The 18381-nt window shown below is 47.6% G+C and overlaps 1 protein-coding gene across 1 annotated transcript in view; it reads left to right on the top strand.

Annotated features, from left to right (window-relative positions):
• Positions 1–18381, top strand: part of LOC148015629 (uncharacterized) — a 133199-nt gene that overhangs the window by 81326 nt on the left and 33492 nt on the right. The window contains exon 6 of the mRNA XM_087665605.1: positions 5692–5784. Coding sequence (XP_087521731.1) covers positions 5692–5784 — 93 coding nt within the window. The remainder of the gene's footprint in view (positions 1–5691; positions 5785–18381) is intronic.

Raw genomic sequence — 18381 nt, 5'->3', positions numbered from 1 at the left:
GCATAAGCTCTTACTGAATTTCAGTTTCAGCACTTTGCTGAATATTTAGATCAGCCAATGGCTGATTTTCTGCATTTTCCAAAGGAGTAGCTGGCTGAACATTGAGTTCACTTGTTGAAACTCCAGCTGAATCACCAAATGTAATGGGCAGCAGCCCTTCAAATACATCACGGGCAGCCTGATATGTGTCTAAACCAGCCAGGGACAATTTTGATTTTTCATCAAATAGTACATCTGTACTGACAAACATCTTTTTCGAAACAGATCATAGAGTCTGTAGCCTTTGGTCTCACTGCTATATCCCATAAAAATGCATTTAACAGCCTTGTTATCCAACTTTTTCCTGAGTACCTTTGGAATATGTGCATATGCAAGGCACCCAAAGGTACGAAAGTGTCCAACCGAGGGTTTCCGGCTGTTCCAAGACTCAAAAGGTGTAATTTTCTTCAAAGCTTTGGTGGGGCATCTATTCAAAACATGGCAAGCACACATGACGGCTTCCATCCAGAAATTGTGAGGCAAGCTCTTTGCCTTCAACATACATCTGGCCATCTCCATAAGTGACCGATTCTTTCTCTTTGCAACCCCATTCTGTTGTGGAGTATAAGCAGTAGTGTACTGATGGACAATGACCTTCTATTTCAAAAAGGAATTCAATATAGAGGACATGTATTCCCCCCCTCGGTCCGAATGGAGAGTCTTAATTTTACAACCAGATGAGTTTTCAACAAGTGCAATAAAAGCCAAGAATGCATCATACACTTCTGACTTTTTAACGAAAGAGTAGACCTAGCAAAATCGAGTAAAGTCATTAATAAAAGTCACAAAATAGTAACATCCTCCTAATGACTTTGTTTGCATAGGCCCACATATATCTGAATGCACTAACTGCAACCTGGCTGTTGCTCTAAAAGCAACATCACGGGGAAACAAAAAACGATGCATTTTCTCCAAAATACATCCTTCGCACAAGTGGTCAGCAGGTCTCTCCAGTAGAGGTAATCCATCTAGCATTTGCGTACACTGTAAGAGCATCAAGCTACCAAAGTTCACATGCCCCATCCTAGCATGCCATAACTGTGCCTGTATCATAGCAGGAGTAAGAGTGGATGTCAAATACACTGACTGATCAACTTAAAGGGCATCCAACTCGTATAACCCATGAAATTAAGTGCCTGTCAAGACCAAAGTCATGTGTTCTTTGTCTCTCACCATGCATCGGTCATCATCAAATGTGACCTGCAATCCACAACATGCCAAAGAAGAGATAGAAAGCAAATTCTTCTTTATGCCTGGCACAAATAAAGCATCTTGTAGGCGGAGAATAGAGCCATCAATGGCTGTGAGGACAATCTCCCCAATATCTCGAACAAGGTATGATGCATTATTGGCACACTGTACAGACTTGCGAACTGGAGCTGCATGAACTGATACAAATAAATCTGTGCGAGATGTAATATGCCTAGAAGCACCACTGTAAAAAAACCAAGTGCTTGCATCCTCAGTAGAGCTAAATGCTCGATCTGCCCAAGAGGTGTCATAATTGCATGTGAAAACAATCGTCCTTGTTTGCAACAAAGGATGCGGACTTAGTAGCAGTGGAAGGAGCATTGGAAACAGACATTTTTGACTCCTTTTTCTTCTCTTTAGTAATGCACTTTCTGCACTCAGTGATGTAGTGGCCTGGCTTCTTGCAATAATGGCATTTGCCCTTTTTGGCTTGCGTGCCTCCTTGTTTTTTGTTTGCGTGTGATGTGCCAAAAGTCCCAGAACTCTGTGGAGCATTCTTCACTTCGTTGCCTTTGCCCTTCTGTCTAGCCATAAAAGCGTACTTAGAGGCTATAGTATCCACACCACTTTTCCTCCCTGTTTGCTCCTCTTCTAGAAGCAAACTGACTAACTGAAGAAAAGTGATTGGCTGCGCGGCAATCCTTATGGTGAGGTTTAAGGCCGTTTGAAAAGCCAAGTACGAAGGAGGTAATGAGTTCAAAGTGGTAGATATCATCTGTGCATCCAAATAGTACTCATCAACATTCATGACTTGCTCTTGCAAGTCATGAATTTTGTTAAAGTGATCCTGAATAGAATCACCTTCATCCATTTTCAATGTCTCTAGCTCTTTCTTTAAGAAAGAGATACGAGTCTCATTCTTGCCTGTAAACATTTGCTCCAAAGTTAGCCAAGCTTCTTGTGAAGAAGCTGCTGAACGAATGTGGGGATGATTGACCGCTGAACTGCCAATGCAATCAGCAACAAAGCCTGTGCATCCCGTGTATCCCATGCTTTTTGAGCTGCTATTCTTTGGGGAAGTGGCTCAAGTGGAGCATGTTGAGGTGCCCGTGGTGCACGTCCTCTTGTAGGAGTAGCTGGAGCCACAACTCCAGGTAGACTTCTTCTCCACTGACATAATCCCAAAGATTTTTGGCCACAAGTACATTCTTCATCATGAAGGACCAAAGTGAATAGTTATTTCCATCCAATCTATCCTCCTTGGATACATAGGTGAAAACATGTCCTCCCTGATTTGCCATGATTTTTCAATTACCAAAAAATGCAAAAGAGCAATGTCGAAGCAGGACTACATTGGAAATCTGAAAATTTTCAGAAATTGCAGGAAATAACTTTTTGCAATTGGTGTACAGAGGTGCACTCTTTCAAAACTGTCCGTTATGCACGCAGTCCAGCGTGCAATCAGTGTTCAGCAACACTGTACCAGCAAAATCCCCAAATTTTCCTTTCCTCGGATTTGTCAAAACAGTCTGTCAGTGACTATAACTGCAGTGCGTATGCCAATGTTCCCAGAAAACATAAAAGCCCCAAAATTTTTTATGAATGTGCCCAGAAATTTGCATCAACCGTGTCCTTGACACATGTCCTAAATTCTGTTCCTGTGCCGTGGGAACCCCCTCTTCCAAAAATTAATTCTGGTATAAAAAAGGTAATTAAAAAAAAAAAACCTCTGAAATGACGAATTGTCACTGACAACAGGCGGGTGTCAGGGGAGTGGTCAAAGTGATTGACGTGAGGGCAGTCGGGCCAGTCGTCACAAGCGAGTTGGCGGGCGATGCAGAGGACCAGTTAGCTAAGGTGCCGCAGCTGATAAAGCTGTTGACAGGCGGCACAGGAGACGCAATAGACGGGCAGCGCTGGCGACTGACGGGCGTGACGTCTGGGTCACCAGCGGTGCTGATGCTGGGCGCAGCGTTTGGCAGATTGGAGGATGACGAGCTGAGCTCTGAAGACGGGCGGCACAGGGGCTGACAGGAGGCGTCAAGCGCTTGAGGTCCAGGCGGCAGGAGTTGGAGAAGCTGACGAGGCAGGCACTGGCAGGGCGTGAGCTGTCTGGCGGGTGGTGCAGCACACGGGGCTTGGTGGGTGCAAGACTAAGTGATGCAGGACAGGGCTGGTTGAGCTGCTGCAGTCGTGTCGAATCCGACGGGGCAGAGTTGGATTGAGCGAGGAGCTCCCACAGGCTCTGAGCGGAGCTAAGCTGAACGGAACCTCGGCTGAACTAAGCCAATGCTGCTCTGATACCAAATGTGAGAGAGGACGGCAGGATCAAAGCTCAGCACAGAAAACAATAGATAGTAGAGAGTGAAGCACGACACCCAATGCAATAGACTGAAAGAGTGTAAACTGAAAGTACAAGGTACAACCCTTAAACCTTAGGGTTGTAGGGGGGTGTTCACACCCGAACACGGTAAGTGCCCGTAAGTGTGTGTCATAAGCACATATAAAATAATACCATAAGCCTGGGGGAAAAAACCTCTCCTACCGAGAGTAAAAAGTGCCCCAACGTCCTACTGATCACCGACACTCCGATGTTAGCGTAGGCGTAAGTGAGGTGTGAGTGAAATACCCAACACATTGAGTGTTTCTAACTATTTTTGTTTTTTAAATCTAGCCCAAAATTTTTAGTACCTGTAGTTGGCGTATGATCCATGATATGGTACACCGTGGAACATGACATTATATTTTCAGCTCAGGTATAAAATGTACAGCTCATATGATATGGCAGGGAACCAATCTGTGCACGTACAAAGTGCAACCTTGTAGTTCACCGTCATCCCACATTACATGGGTCATGTGTATATATACTCTTCAGAATTTTTTAAACCAAAAGTAGTAAGACACTTACTGCCTATACATGATGCAAACTTATATGAATGTATTGCAAAACTAAAGTTGCTCCTTGAAGGGCAGCTTCAATGCTTGGGTGATCAAAAAGGAGAATTCAGCAAGCACACAGGCTTGACTGCATGGAATTGTGGTTTGCCATGGTCATGGTCAGCTTTTTTTCTTTGCCACAGCCCTTCAGAGCACATCATGTCACTCATAGCTTCACATTAGTAAGGTTGGTTGTGAATCAATCGTGCATTGTATGTGGTGGCTACCTTAATATATTCTGGTTCATGGAATCACTTTTCATCATTTGAAATTGCAAGTCATGCTGATTTAAGCAATCATAGTCTATGTTCGTGGTCATTTAACCAAAGAGCTTTTGAGTATCACTTCAAGAGCAGTATCTTGGATGATATGTCCGGGCCATAATTCTTTTGTATATGAAGGCTTAGATGCGCTTAATGTGCCCTAGCAAGATTCATTTATGTTATGGCAGAGAATGTTTTCAAGCATGGGTCCTATGTTATGTCGTGGCAAAATGAAGAAATTTTTACTTCAAGAAGTTGTTCCCTCCCTAGCATGTGGGCATGTGGCATTTGCAGTCATCTTAGAATAATTGGGAGATCATTACCACTAGAAGTAAGAGTTGGAAAGCAAGACAGCATAATATCAGTTTATGCTGTATATATCATTGGTTGCTTTCTGTACTGATATTATCCACACTCTTATGGGCAGTTAGAACCATGGAACCACATTCCAGGTAATTCTGGAATGTGCCAATGCAAAGCATTTACAATCTGATGTATTTAGCTTTATCCCTAAAGGGAGAATTTTCGCATCAAAATGACCTGCCCTGTGCTCTTTGGAAGGGTTCCTTTGACATTCATTACAGTTCATAGGAATATCATTTCAGAGGGAACAGAAAGGGAAGATGGAACCTATTGATGCTCATGTCAATGTGCTCTCAGAAATCTTCAACCATGAGAACGGCTTGAAACTTTACAACGATGAAGATTCATTTGAGTATAGGATTGAGTATAGGATGAAGATGACTTTAAAAATGTGTGCTGATCCCAGTAAACCTGTCACTTCATTTGGGAGTGCTCAGTGGATCAACTTTGCCCCCAAATCCCCAGTGACATGGTGGGCCCTAGTACGCTCTTCGTCTTTTTCTTGAGATCATGTAAACGAGAGTGGAGTGTTCTGAGATGGAGAACATGAAGGACACAAGGGGAATTATGTTGAAACATATGTATGAGGTCTTCGGAAAAATTAGTGGCTGTGCCGAAATTGACGGAGTTTTTATTTATAACATAAAGTTCTAAAATGTCCATGCTAGTGAAATATCGATATGTTTTTGTTTTGTTTTCTTTTAGATTTCCTTCTTGAAGAAGATACCCCATGAGTCTGAAGGTCTCGAACATCCTCATGATTTCTTCTTTCTAAACCAATATGCTGATCAATGGATTAAAAGTTTTGCCTCAGCAATGTTTGTGAAGTAGTAAGTTGGATGTTCTCAATAACACAGGGAGGAAATACTAATCATGAGTTTTATGGTGCCTACTACAGCTGGAAGGCACAATAAAAAACCTCCTGAAGAATTCAAGTGATTTGGAGGTCTCTATCCTTGCAACTCTTATAAAAAGCTTGAAAAATGTACAGGTAAGTGTGTATATTTGAAGTTATTCTTTATTGAAAAGTATTAAGATCAGAGTTTGAGCCATTGAGTAGTTGTATTTAGCTAAGGTTGGTTGTTCCTAATATCTGTATATGTTGATTTTAAGGAAATACTTAAAGTTTGTGTATGCTCTAGTAACAATAGTCCATGTGGTGATGTAAACTGACGTTTCAATCAGTAGAAGGGCTTAAAAAACTTTTGTGGTATAGAGGATGTGGATCTGAATCCATAGAATCATGGTGGATCAAGATGTGGAAACCATAATAAACCAGGACATGGATCAAGATGTGGAGTCGTCATACTTGTGTAGTTGGGGTGAGTAGACCAGACACATCATGTGGAATAGAAATCCAATAAGCCAAGTTGTCGATGAGCATCCGGCATATGTGGCATGATAGATCAAAGAGTCGACTACGATAGGTAAGGGAACGGGTGGCAAGTCTTCATGACAGGCGACAGACCAACGTCCTTTCCTGCCAATTGCGTAATCTCCAGCGTAGAAACGTCATCTGTAGACCCACGCGACCTGTAGAACTACGATGTCATCGCCAGACTACAGGCCAAACGTAGCCTTCTGGGCAGCCTTGTGTGCCTTTTTCCGAAACAGGTTGCCGCTTTGCAACATGAGCCTGCAGAGTTGAACACAACGTTAGCAACTTTAGACAGCAACATGTGGTGTTTCACACACACACACACACACACACACACAGAGAGAGAGAGAGAGAGAGAGAGAGAGAGAGAGGACATTAACATCCAATAGAGCTCTTCTGCAGGCTCTTTGTGTACAGTCTCATCCCTGGACAGATATAGCAAAATGCTTTATAGAAAAGACTGGCATTTCTCATGGCAGCACGGTTATTCATGTTTCTTGGTGGCATGTGCTTAACTCCACAAGATCTATTAAGGTCTCTCAGTCTTTTCTCCTTTCCCTTATGATCACATCTTGGCAGGCGATGTTACGTTTTTCGGTTTGGCGCCCCCCGGATTCTCGCAAGGAGGAGAATTCTCTCCCAGTGAAGATGACCTCCATGACCTCTGAGTTCAGATTATTCCTGCCTTTTCCCTTTCCTCAGATGGACAGCCTTGTGGCATATTTGGTGTACTCGGAATGCCTTCATTTTTGATTGAGTATTTGGGATTCATGGTCATGTGGCCGGAATCCAGGGTTTAGTGTTGTGGAAAATCACCTCTATGGTGTCCGCTGACGTGGTTCTTCCTGATATTGCCCTAGTGATATTTCTGTGTTAGAGTTAGTGTAGATTTTCCTTCGTGACTGTTATTTTCGGCTATTTTCTAAGCTGACCTGATGGTCTGATGTAAAATATTTACTACTTAATTCAATTATCTTCACGAGAGAGAGAGAGAGAGAGAGAGAGAGAGAGAGAGAGAGAGAGAGGACAGGTAGGTTTTTTTTTTTTTGTGCTCTAGTTTGCTGAACACATTTTGAGAGAGAGAGAGAGAGAGAGAGAGAGAGAGAGAGAGAGTGGCCCTGCCTGTGGGTTTCCTGTAGCAGCCCGCTGCCCTGTCCGACAAGCAGACCTGTTACCCGCTGAAGAGCAGTCCTGTCCCGCTGCGGTTTCCTGCTCAGGCGGCGCCTCCTGTGGCAGCCCGCTGCCCGGTCTGACAACCGGACCTGTTGCCCGCTGAAGAATAGGCCTGTCCCGCAGCGGTTTCCTGCTCAGGCCCTGTCACTCTGCTTGCGGGCGCCTCCTGTGGCAGCCCGCTTCCCTGTCTGACAACCAGACCTGTTACTCGCTGAAGAACAGATTTGCCCCGCTGCTCCTGTTCTTCTGCACTAAGGTGCAGAGATAGACAGAGGACCAACGCCACTCAGACAGCCAGTGTTCCCGTCAACGTGACCTGCACACTGCCTACCTGGCCCGCCAACGCGACCTGCACACTGTCTACCTGTATCCGTGCTGCGCTGCATCGTGGAAGCCCTGACCAGAGAATCGCCAGGATCAAAGGGTGTGCTTGCAGAATATGTCCCTGCACAGGCCGGGACACGACAGTTTAGGGACAGACAGATAGACATTTTACAAGGACAGATCTGTGCCTAGGAGGCAGCAGATTATTGAAAGAGCAGAGACTGTAGACAGTACATCCTGCTGTTGCAGTGAGGGCGTGAGCGAAAGAGAGAAGACAGCAGTATGGCTGGCCTGGATATGGATTTTCTCGACCGGACGGTGGCAGCCCTTGGCCCTGATTCCGATACAGAGGAGCCGGAGGATATGGTGCCATGCACGGAGGAGCCGCCTCCGGGTTCTGAACTGCCGCCGGCAGGCAAACGCTCTAAGCACACTTCAGACGAGCCAATGGGTCCTCAGGACCGTTCCTATGCGCAGGTTGCCTCCGAACCTGTGGATTCGTAGGAAATAGACTGGGAGCATTTGCTGGACTTTGCCAATACTCTGCTTGGCGATTATGTCCAGCATAATAATGAAACCTTCTCTGCTGCGGCTGCGGATGATGTGCTGGAAGCGACAGTGGACCCAAAATCAGTCTTGCGGTCCTTCTCGGTGTTCTATGACCGTGCAGTTATACTTTTTTTCACCGGCAGGATCCTAGTGCTCTCACATATTCGCCAGTGGATGCACCATTTATTGCAAGGGGAGTATGTTGAGGAGATCTTCCTTGGACCTCGCGGCTTTTATGAGGTGCTGTTGAAATCGGAATCGCATCGAGCTGAGCTACTGTCCAAGTTGCCACTATTCTTTGACCGTCGCTTGGTCCATGTGGTACCATGGCGCCCTATGGCTGACTTCCAGCGTCTGCTTCAACGCAAATGCCCGGTGTGGGTGGAAGTGGAAAATTGTCCAGCGGTATATTGGCCATTGTTGAAGGACGCGATGGCGGTTGTGGGCACAGTGCTGGTTCCCCCAAGCCTCAGGGCTATGAACCGAAACCGTTTATGCATGTTATGGGATACGGCTAGGAAAAGGCCTGCGTGGCTTCACCTCAATTGCTCTGGCATGCATCCTTTGCATTTTCGCCTGAAATGGGGCAATTTTGCCGGACACTGCTTTTCATGTGGTAAATTAGGGCATTTTGTAGCTGAATGCCCGGAACGGCAACTGTCTTCTGAGGAGGCGCAGGTTGTGCAGCCCAAGGATGACATGGTGCTTGATGCCCAGACACAGGAGACCCTTCAGCCACCTACTGTCATGGATAAAGGTAAACAACAGGTCCGAGCTTTGGATTCTCCTAGCTCTGATTGGATTGAGGCACGACAAAAAAAAGGTAAAAAGTTGGACGCAGGCCTGGTAGATCCTGGGCCTCATGTTTCCCCGGATTCCGTGCGCACGTACACGCGCAGGAAAGACATGGTCACCTCACAGTAGGTTGCGCGTACCATGGCCCCGTCAGCCCCCCGTCATCCGTCTTCAAGGAAAGTCTATTCCGAGGGCCCCAAGGGCCCACCTGCTAAGCTGGCGTTTGATGCGAAAGGCAATGTGATTACTCCTTGGGATAGGCGTTACCCCCGCCCTGCTCCCAAGGTAGTGGATTTCCCTTCTACCTCTAAAGCAGGTCGCCCGAATTCATTTGCAGTATTGGCTGATTTTCTGGATGAGGGTGTCCTGGATGCCCTCGCGGAAAAGATGCAATCGAGGCAACAGCGCCTCGTTCCTGACTTCCTTTTTTTGAAACTATATGAAGATTGCCACGTGGAACGTGCGAGGCATTTGCTCTCGCCATAAGCAACATACCATGTGGTCTGTCTTGCATGAGAATTAGTGGGATGTATTATGTGCAGTGGAGCACAAAAGTCATGGTGAGGCAGGAAAGGTTGTGGATTGTCGTGGATTTCGTCTGTTTTATGCAGGGACACATGCTAAGCATTATTCGGGCGTGCTGATGATTGTTCATGAGAAATACCAGCCTGTTCTTGTTAAAAATGATGTGCACGGCCGCTTTCTGGTAATTGAAGTCCTATTTGAAGGCGAGATTTTATGGTTGCTGGGACTTTATGCTCCCAATGATCCCGCATCCCGACGGGATCTATGGTCGACTTTGCAGGGCTCCATGGCACTTGGCCGCAGAGGGTTTTTGATGGGAGATTTCAATATGTGTGTTGACTCTTCTTAGTCAACCTCAGGGCATTCGGTAATGGATACGCCAGAAAGCCGGGTGTGGAACTCCTTTGCTTTGCACATACTTAAGCAAGATCTTTGGTCGTGGCTTCACCCTTCTGTTTCAGGTTTTACTTTTCATTCTGCACAATATGCAACCACTTGGTCGCGGTTGGACAGAATGTATATCATGCAGGGGGATGATTTTCTTCCCGAGATGCTGGAGATGAAGGTCTTGCAGCAATATGCGTTGTCGGATCATTTTCCCCTCCAGCTTGAGATGCGGGCACAATCTGTTGCACCTTTTATGCAGTTACTGGATAAGCTCCCTTTACGCTTCAACTCCTCTTATTTGAAGCATCCAAATTTTCAGGATTATATGCAGCAACTGATTGAGAGGTTCTTATTGGACTTCGCCTCTGAGGGCTTGGCTTCGTTTGCACGCCTGCTCTCTAATGTGCAGCGGGTTGCTCGGCAGTATGGGATTCACACTGCCTCTCTTTGTCGCCGACGTCGACTTGCAGCAGAGGACTTATTGGCCTTGGTCCGTTCCTTGCTCCTGGATTCCCCAGATGATGATTTTCTGCTGTCACTAGAGCAGCGTTTGGCCCATCTTATTCAAGTCTTTAGCTTGAAATCTTATCAGTAGGCCAAGCTGCATAACTTGACTGACACATTGCAAGATAATGCCTGCCAGTCTCATAAGTTCTTTCGCGCCTTGCATGCTTCTCCGGCTCGCGAAAATATGACTCGACTTCAGGACTCGGAAGGTCGCATGCTCACTGATCCGCAGACCATTATCAATATGTGCAGAAATTATTTTATGGATCTTTTTGGTTCTTCTTCCTTGCCGTCTAGCCAGGTTACGCATGCCCGCTCGGTCTTCTATCAGCTGGTCCACCAGCAGGTTCCGTTTGATATGCAAGCCTCTTTGGAGGCGGATATTTGCGAAGAGGAGGTTATGGATGTTTTGTTGCACCTGCCTAAGGATAAAAGTCCTGGTTGGGATGGTCTCACTAATGAATTTTTTGAGCACTCAGCCACGCAGTTGGTAAAGCCTTTAGTGGTCATGTTCCAGCAGGTTTGGGAAACAGGGGTCATGCCTTCTTCATGGAAAGAAGGCCTTATCAAACTGATCCCCAAGGTCCCTTCGCCGTCAAAGCTGCAACACTGGAGACCAATTTCGTTGATGGGCGTGATGTATAAAATCTTTTCCAAAGTGCTGGCAAATCGGCTTCATAAGCACCTTCCAGCTCTTGTGCACCCCCTCCAATATGGTTTCATTAAGGGACGCAACATTTTGCACAATATCTTGAATGTGCAAATGGCTATTGATTATGCGAGGCACTATTTTCTTGAGGACAGCGGCCTCCACCAGGGTAACACACGGCTTCGAGCCTCATGGTGGCATGTCCTTAATGCTGACGCTCGATTCTCCAGTCCCTCTTCCTCTTTGTTAGTGCATTTGGTCGGCTCTTGGAAAGTGGTGCTCCAAAAGGCCCGTTGGCATCCTGTCGGGGACCGCGTGCAGACAAATTCTTTTCAGCTGGAATTGTTGGCGGTATCCACATTACTTTCGTGGGAAGATAAACATCAGCTCAGACCAAGATTTAATCGCATGGCCCGTTTGGGTGTGACTTCGATTGCGGATGCTACCCTTGCCACTCGCAATGTCCTTGCATCATTTCGGACTGCTAGGAGACTTTTCAGGATCCCGCGCGGATACCGTGATTTATGGGGGAAGCTTTCCTCGGAACTTCAGGGTAGGCAACCCTTTCCTGCCCTGGCTATGGATCGCCCTTGGCAGGACTGGGACCTTGCAGGCCGGTTGAGTCTGGAAAAGGCCTCTACTAATCAGGTGTATCATCTTCTCATTAAAGATCACCAATGGTTGGGTGTGAAAGTTAATGCTGTTTGGGGCCTGCGGAAATCACTGTCATGGTGGCAGGCAACGCTGATGGAGGGATGGCAGAATAAGACACCTTTCAAATGCAAGGTCTTTCTGTGGCGGGTAATGATTGGTGGTCTTCCTCTTGCCTCGGCCCTTTCCAAGCGTCGAATCTCGAATGGCACTTGCTTCTTCTGCACCACTTCGGCGGAATCGGCCCGACATCGTTTTCTTTCTTGCCCGCTCGCCAAGAATATCTGGTCACTCTTGTCACAAATCTGGCACGCGGTGGTGGGGTCTTCACTGACTCCCTTCGATTGGGTTTTTGTGCGCCCGAAGTATCCCACACCACCACCGTTACATATGAAGATCTTATTCCATTTTTTCAGATACTGGGGATGCTGGCACATTTGGACCACCCGAAATGCTTTTCTCTTTGACTCGGCTTCTAATGTACCGCGACATATTGCAAGGCTTAAAGGGCTCTTGCATTGGCAGCTAGATCTCATCAGGCACTCTGACTTGCTCCCTCGGGAGGATTTGTATTCCTGGCATTTGGCAATTGCCTCTGGGTCCTTGTCATGATTGGTGTAACTTTTTAGTACCCTAGTCCGGGGATTTCCCACACGTTGGCCTTTGGCCCTCGTGCCTCTTGTACTCGTGTAATCATGTAATCTTGTACTTTTTTCGTAATTAATACAATTACCTTTTACGAAAAAAAAAAGAGAGAGAGAGAGAGAATGTCCCGAGAGAAGGTGAAGTGATGGCGGACCTGGCGCCCCTGTGACCTGGCGACGTGCTTCCTACCCCTGACGTCGACGTCGAACCCTGCCGTTAGCGTTTCGTTTGGTTGACCTACTTGTCGACCGTTTGCGCCCCCCTCCCCGTTGACTTATGGACCTGCGCCGTTGTCTGTTCGCTGCACCATCATCGCCTGTTCACTGCATCCCCGTCGCTTGATCACCTGTTCGCTGCAACACCGTTGACGTCTGGTTCTCTTCTTCGCTGATCACGTGCTGGTTCTCTTCTTCGCTGCAACACCGTTGACGTCTGGTTCTCTTCTTCGTCAGGCAGTCTCTTCTTCGCTGATCACGTGCTGCACACCCGGCCTCTTCAACAGGCTTCGCCAGCTATCCCGCTAACCAGTACACCCCAGCTGTTGCCCCGTCTGGCATCCGTACTGTGTCTGCTGCCTGAGAGAGAGAGAGAGAGAGAGAGAGAGAGAGAGAGAGAGAGAGAGAGAGAGAGAGAGAGAGAGAGAGAGAGAGAGAGAGAGAGAGAGAGAGAGAGAGAGAGCTCTCTGCCCTAGGCAGAAACAGACCTGTTGTCCGGGAAGTCTTCAACGCACCCTAGCTAAGGAAGCCAAGAGCGAGAGAGAGAGGATCGCCTAGATCTACGCGCCGCCTGGAGACCCATCTGACGACTGCCGCCTGACGACTTCTTCAGAGAGAAGACAGCAATATGGCTGGCCTGGATATGGATTTTCTAGACCGGACGGTGGCAGCCCTTGGCCCTGATTCCGATACAGAGGAGCCGGAGGATATGGTGCCGTGCACGGAGGAGATGCCTCCGGGTTCTGAATTGCCGCCTGCGGGCAAACGCTCCAAGCATACTTCTGACGAGCCAATGGGTCCTCAGGAACGTTCCTATGCGCAGGTTGCCTCTGATCCTATGGATTCGCAGGAGATTGACTGGGAGCATTTGCTGGACTTTGCCAATACTCTGCTTGGCGATTATGTCCAGCATAATAATGAAACTTTTTCTGACGCGGGAACTGATGATGTGCTGGAAGCCACGGTGGACCCGAAATCAGTTTTGCGGTCCTTCTCGGTGTTTTATGACCGTGCCGTTATACTTTTCTTCACTGGCAGGATCCCAGTGCTTTCACATATTCGCCAATGGTTGCACCATTTATTGCAAGGGGAGTGTGTTGAGGAGATCTTCCTTGGACCTCACGGCTTTTATGAGATGCTATTGAAATCGGAAACACATCGAGCTGAGCTCCTGTCCAAGTTGCCATTATTCTTTGATCGCTGCTTGGTCCATGTGGTACCATGGCGCCCTATGGGAGACTTCCAGCGTCTGCTTCAACGAGAATGCCCGGTGTGGGTGGAAGTGGACAATTGTCCGGCGGTCTATTGGCCATTGTTGAAGGATGCGATGGCAGTTGTGGGAACATGCTGGTTCCCCCAAGCCTCAGGGCTATGAATCGAAATCGTTTATGCATGTTATGGGACACGGCCAGGAAAAGGCCTGCGTGGCTTCGCCTCAATTGTTCTGGCATGCATCCTTTGCATTTTCGCTTGAAATGGGGCAACTTTGCAGGACACTACTTTTCATGTGGTAAATTGGGGCATTTTATGGCCGAATGCCCTGAAAGGCAACCGTCTTCCGAGGATACGCAGGTTGTGCTGCCTAAGGATGACATGGTGCTTGATGCCCCGACACAGGAGGCCCTTCAGCCACCTAATGTCGTGGATAAAGGCAAACAACAGGTCCTGGGTTTGGATTCCCGTAGCACTGATTGGATTGAGGCACGTCAAAAAAAAGATAAAAAGTTGGATGCAGGCCTGGCGGATCCTGGGCCTAATGCTTCACAGGATTCCGTGCGCACGTTTATGCGCAGGAAAGAAATGTTCACTTCACAGCAGGCTGCGCGTACTATGGCCCCGTCTGCCCCCCGTAATCAGTCTACAAGGAAAGTCTATACAGACGGCCCCAAGGGCCCACCTGCTAAGCTGGCGTTTGATACAAAAGGTAATGTGATTACACCCTGGGATCGGCGTTATCCCCGCCCCACTCCCAAGGCAGTGGATTTTCCTTCTACCTCTAAAGCAGGTCGCCATAATTCATTTGCAGTATTGGCTGATTTTCTGGATGAGGGTGTCCTGGATGCTCTCGCGGAAAAGGTGAAATCGAGGCAACAGGCGCCTCATTCCTGACTTCCTTTTTTTGAAGATATATGAAGATAGCCACGTGGAATGTGCGAGGCATTTGCTCTCGCCATAAGCAACATGCCATGTGGACTGTCTTGCATGAGAACGAGTGGGATGTATTGTGTGCAGTTGAGCACAAAAGTCACGGTGAAGCAGGAAAAGTTGTGGATTGTCATGGATTCCGTCTGTTTTATGCAGGGACACATGCTACGCACTATTCGGGCGTGCTGATGATTGTCCATGAGAAATATCAGCCTGTTCTTGTTAAAAATGATGTGCAGGGCCGCTTTCTGGTAATCGAAGTCTTATTTGAAGGAGAGATTTTATGGTTGCTGGGCCTCTATGCTCCGAATGATCCCGCATCCCGACGGGATCTTTGGTCGACTTTGCAGGGCTCCATGTCACTTGGCCGAAGGGGGTTTTTGATGGGAGATTTCAATATGTGTGTTGACTCTTCTCAGTCCACTTCAGGGCATTCGGTAATGGATACGCCGGAAAGCCGGGTGTGGAATTCCTTTGCTTTGCGCCTACTTAAGCAAGATCTTTGGTCGTGGCTTCACCCTTCTTTTTCAGGGTTTACTTTTCATTCCGCACAATATGCAACTACTTGGTCGCGGTTGGACCGAATGTATATCATGCAGGGGGATGATTTTCTTCCCGAGATGTTGGAAATGAAGGTCTTGCAGCAATATGCGTTGTCGGACCATTTCCCCCTCCAGCTTGAGATGCGGGCACAATCTATTGTACCTTTTATGCAGTTGCTGGATAGGCTCCCTTTACGTTTCAACTCCTCTTATTTGAAGCATCCAATTTTTCAGGGCTATATGCAGCAATTGATTGAGAGGTTCTTATTGAGGGCTTGGCTTCATTTGCACGGCTGCTCTCTAATGTGCAGCGGGTTGCTCGGCAGTATGGGATTCATCATGCCTTTCTTTGTCGGCGACATCGACATGCAGCAGAGGACTTACTGGCTTTGGTCTGTTCCTTGCTCGTGGATTCCCCAGATGATGATTTTCTACTGTCACTGGAGAGGCGTTTGGCCCATCTTATTCAAGTGTTTCAGTTGAAATCTTATTAGCAGGCCAAGCTGCATAACTTGACTGACACATTGCAAGATAGTGCCTGCCAGTCTCATAAGTTCTTTCGCGCCTTGCATGCTTCTCCGGCTCGCGAAAATATGACTAGACTCCAGGATTCGGAAGGTGGCATGGTCACTGATCCGCAGACCATTGTCAATATGTGCAGAAATTATTTTATGGAACTTCTTGGTTCTTCTCCCTCGCCTTCTAGCCAGGTTACGCATGCCCGCTCGGTCTTCTATCATTTGGTCCGCCAGCAGGTTCCACTTGATATGCAAGCCACTTTGGAGGCGGATATTTGCGAGGAGGAGGTTATGGATGTTTTGTTGCACCTGCCTAAGGATAAAAGTCCTGGTTGGGATGGTCTCACTAATGAATTCTTTGAGAACTCGGCCATGCAGTTGGTGAAGCCATTGGCGGTCATGTTTCAGCAGGTTTGGGAAACAGGGGTCATGCCTTCCTCATGGAAAGAAGGCCTTATCAAACTGATTCCAAAGGTCCCTTCGCTGTCAAAGCTGCAACACTGGAGACCAATTTCTTTGATGGGCTCGATGTATAAAATCTTCTCCAAAGTGCTGGCGAATCGGCTTCACAAGCACCTTCCAGCTATTGTGCATCCTCTCCAATATGGTTTCATTAAGGGCCGCAACATTCTGCATAATATCTTAAATGCGCAAATGGCTATTGACTATGCGCGGCACTCCAGTCAGGAAGTGGTATTGATTCAATTGGACTTGGAAAAGGCGTTTGACTATATGGACTGGTCTTTCATTGCAGATCTCATGTCTGCTATGGGCTTTGGTACCCGGATGTCCCGATTGATCTACACCATTAGTGCTGCGGCTTCTTCAAGAGTTATGCTCAATGGTGGGGTTACAGAGCCATTTGTCCTTGCACGCTCGGTCACTCACCCGGTCCTTTCAATGTTATCCTCAATGGCGGCTTCTGCTCAGCTGGCAGGATTGTCTCTTCCTTTGGGGCAGCACTTCATTAGCCAATCTTTGGCTGATGACACCTTTATGATTTTGCGGGTGGACAGGGACAACATTCGAAAGGCATTAGATGTTTGGACGCTCTTTGGTTAGGCCTCTGGTCTTCGCATCAATGCCTTTAAGTCAGCCATTCTCAGTTGCACGGAGCCTGATTTACAATCATTAGGCTGGCAGGGCCAGGTGGTTTCCCGTGGCTCCATTGTCAGGCATCTTGGATACCCATTGGGGGTGGATGTACGGCCAAAGGACCTACTGGAGTGGATTTCACAAAAACTGGCGGCGAAGTTTATGTATTGGAAGTCGCAAGCGTGGCCATTCCATGTCCGCCTCAAAGTGGCTCAGACAATTATGCTACCAATGCTAACGTATTTCCTGCCATTGCTACCGTGGACGCCTACTACTTTGAAGGCTCTTACTCATCCCATTCGTTTCATGCTATGGAAGAAGGATTCACTGCAGGCAGGCATTTCGTGGATTTCATGGTCACATACATGTACCCCTAAACGCATGGGTGGTGGAGCTATTTTGGATGCAGAAACTCATATGCTGGCTCTTCGTTGGTCTCTTTTTCGTGCCATGTGTGAGGATCATCACCCGTGGACCATCATAGCTCGTTATTTTCTTGAGGACAGCGGGCTACGCCATGGTAACACACGGCTTCGGGCCTCCTGGTGGCATGTCCTTAATGCTTACTCTCGATTTTCCAGTCCCTCTTCCTCTTTGTTACTGCACTTGGTCGGCTCTTGGAAAGTGGTGCTCCAAAAGGCCCGTTGGCATCCAGCAGGGGACCGCTTGCAGACTAACTCCTTTCAACTGGAATTGTTGGCAATATCGAGATTACTTTCATGGGAAGACAAACATCAGCTCAGACCGAGATTTAACTGCATGGCCCGGTTAGGTGTGACTTCGATTGTGGATGCTACCCTTGCCACTCGCAATGTCCTCGCATCGTTTCAGACTGCAAGGAGACTTTTCAGGATCCCGCGCGGATACCGTGGTTTATGGGGAAAGCTTTTGTCGGAGCTTCAAGGTAGGCAACCCTTTCCTGCCCTGGCTGTGGATCGTCCTTGGCAGGACTGGGACCTTGTAGGCCGGTTGAGTCTGGAAAAGGCCTCTACTAATCAGGTGTATCATCTTCTCATTCAAGATCACCAATGACTGGGTGTGAAAGCTAATACTGTTTGGGGACTGCGGAAATCGCTGTCATGGTGGCAGGCAACGCTGATGGAGGGCTGGCTGAATAAGGCACCTTTCAAATGCAAGGTCTTTCTTTGGCGGGTAATGATTGGTGGTCTTTCTCTTGCCTCGGCCCTTTCCAAGCGTCGAATCTCGAATGGCAATTGTTTCTTCTGTACCACTACTGCGGAATTGGCCCGACATCATTTTCTTTCTTGCCCGCTCGCCAAGAATATCTGGTCACTCTTGTCGCAAATCTGGCGCGCAGTGGTGGGGTCCTCACTAACTCCTTTCGATTGGGTTTTTGTGCGCCCAAAGTACCCCACACCGCCACAGTTACATATGAAGATCTTATTTCACTTTTTCAGATACTGGGGATGCTGGCACATTTGGACCACGCGCAATGCTTTTCTCTTTCATTCGGCCTCTAATGTACCGAG

Source organism: Lygodium microphyllum, chromosome 24 (assembly GCF_053477565.2).
Source record: "Lygodium microphyllum isolate KBCC chromosome 24, Lygodium_microphyllum_v1.1.10, whole genome shotgun sequence".
NCBI lineage: Eukaryota > Viridiplantae > Streptophyta > Polypodiopsida > Schizaeales > Lygodiaceae > Lygodium > Lygodium microphyllum.
The sequence above is the reverse complement of the archived record's forward strand: the minus strand, read 5'-3'. Positions and strand labels throughout refer to the sequence as shown.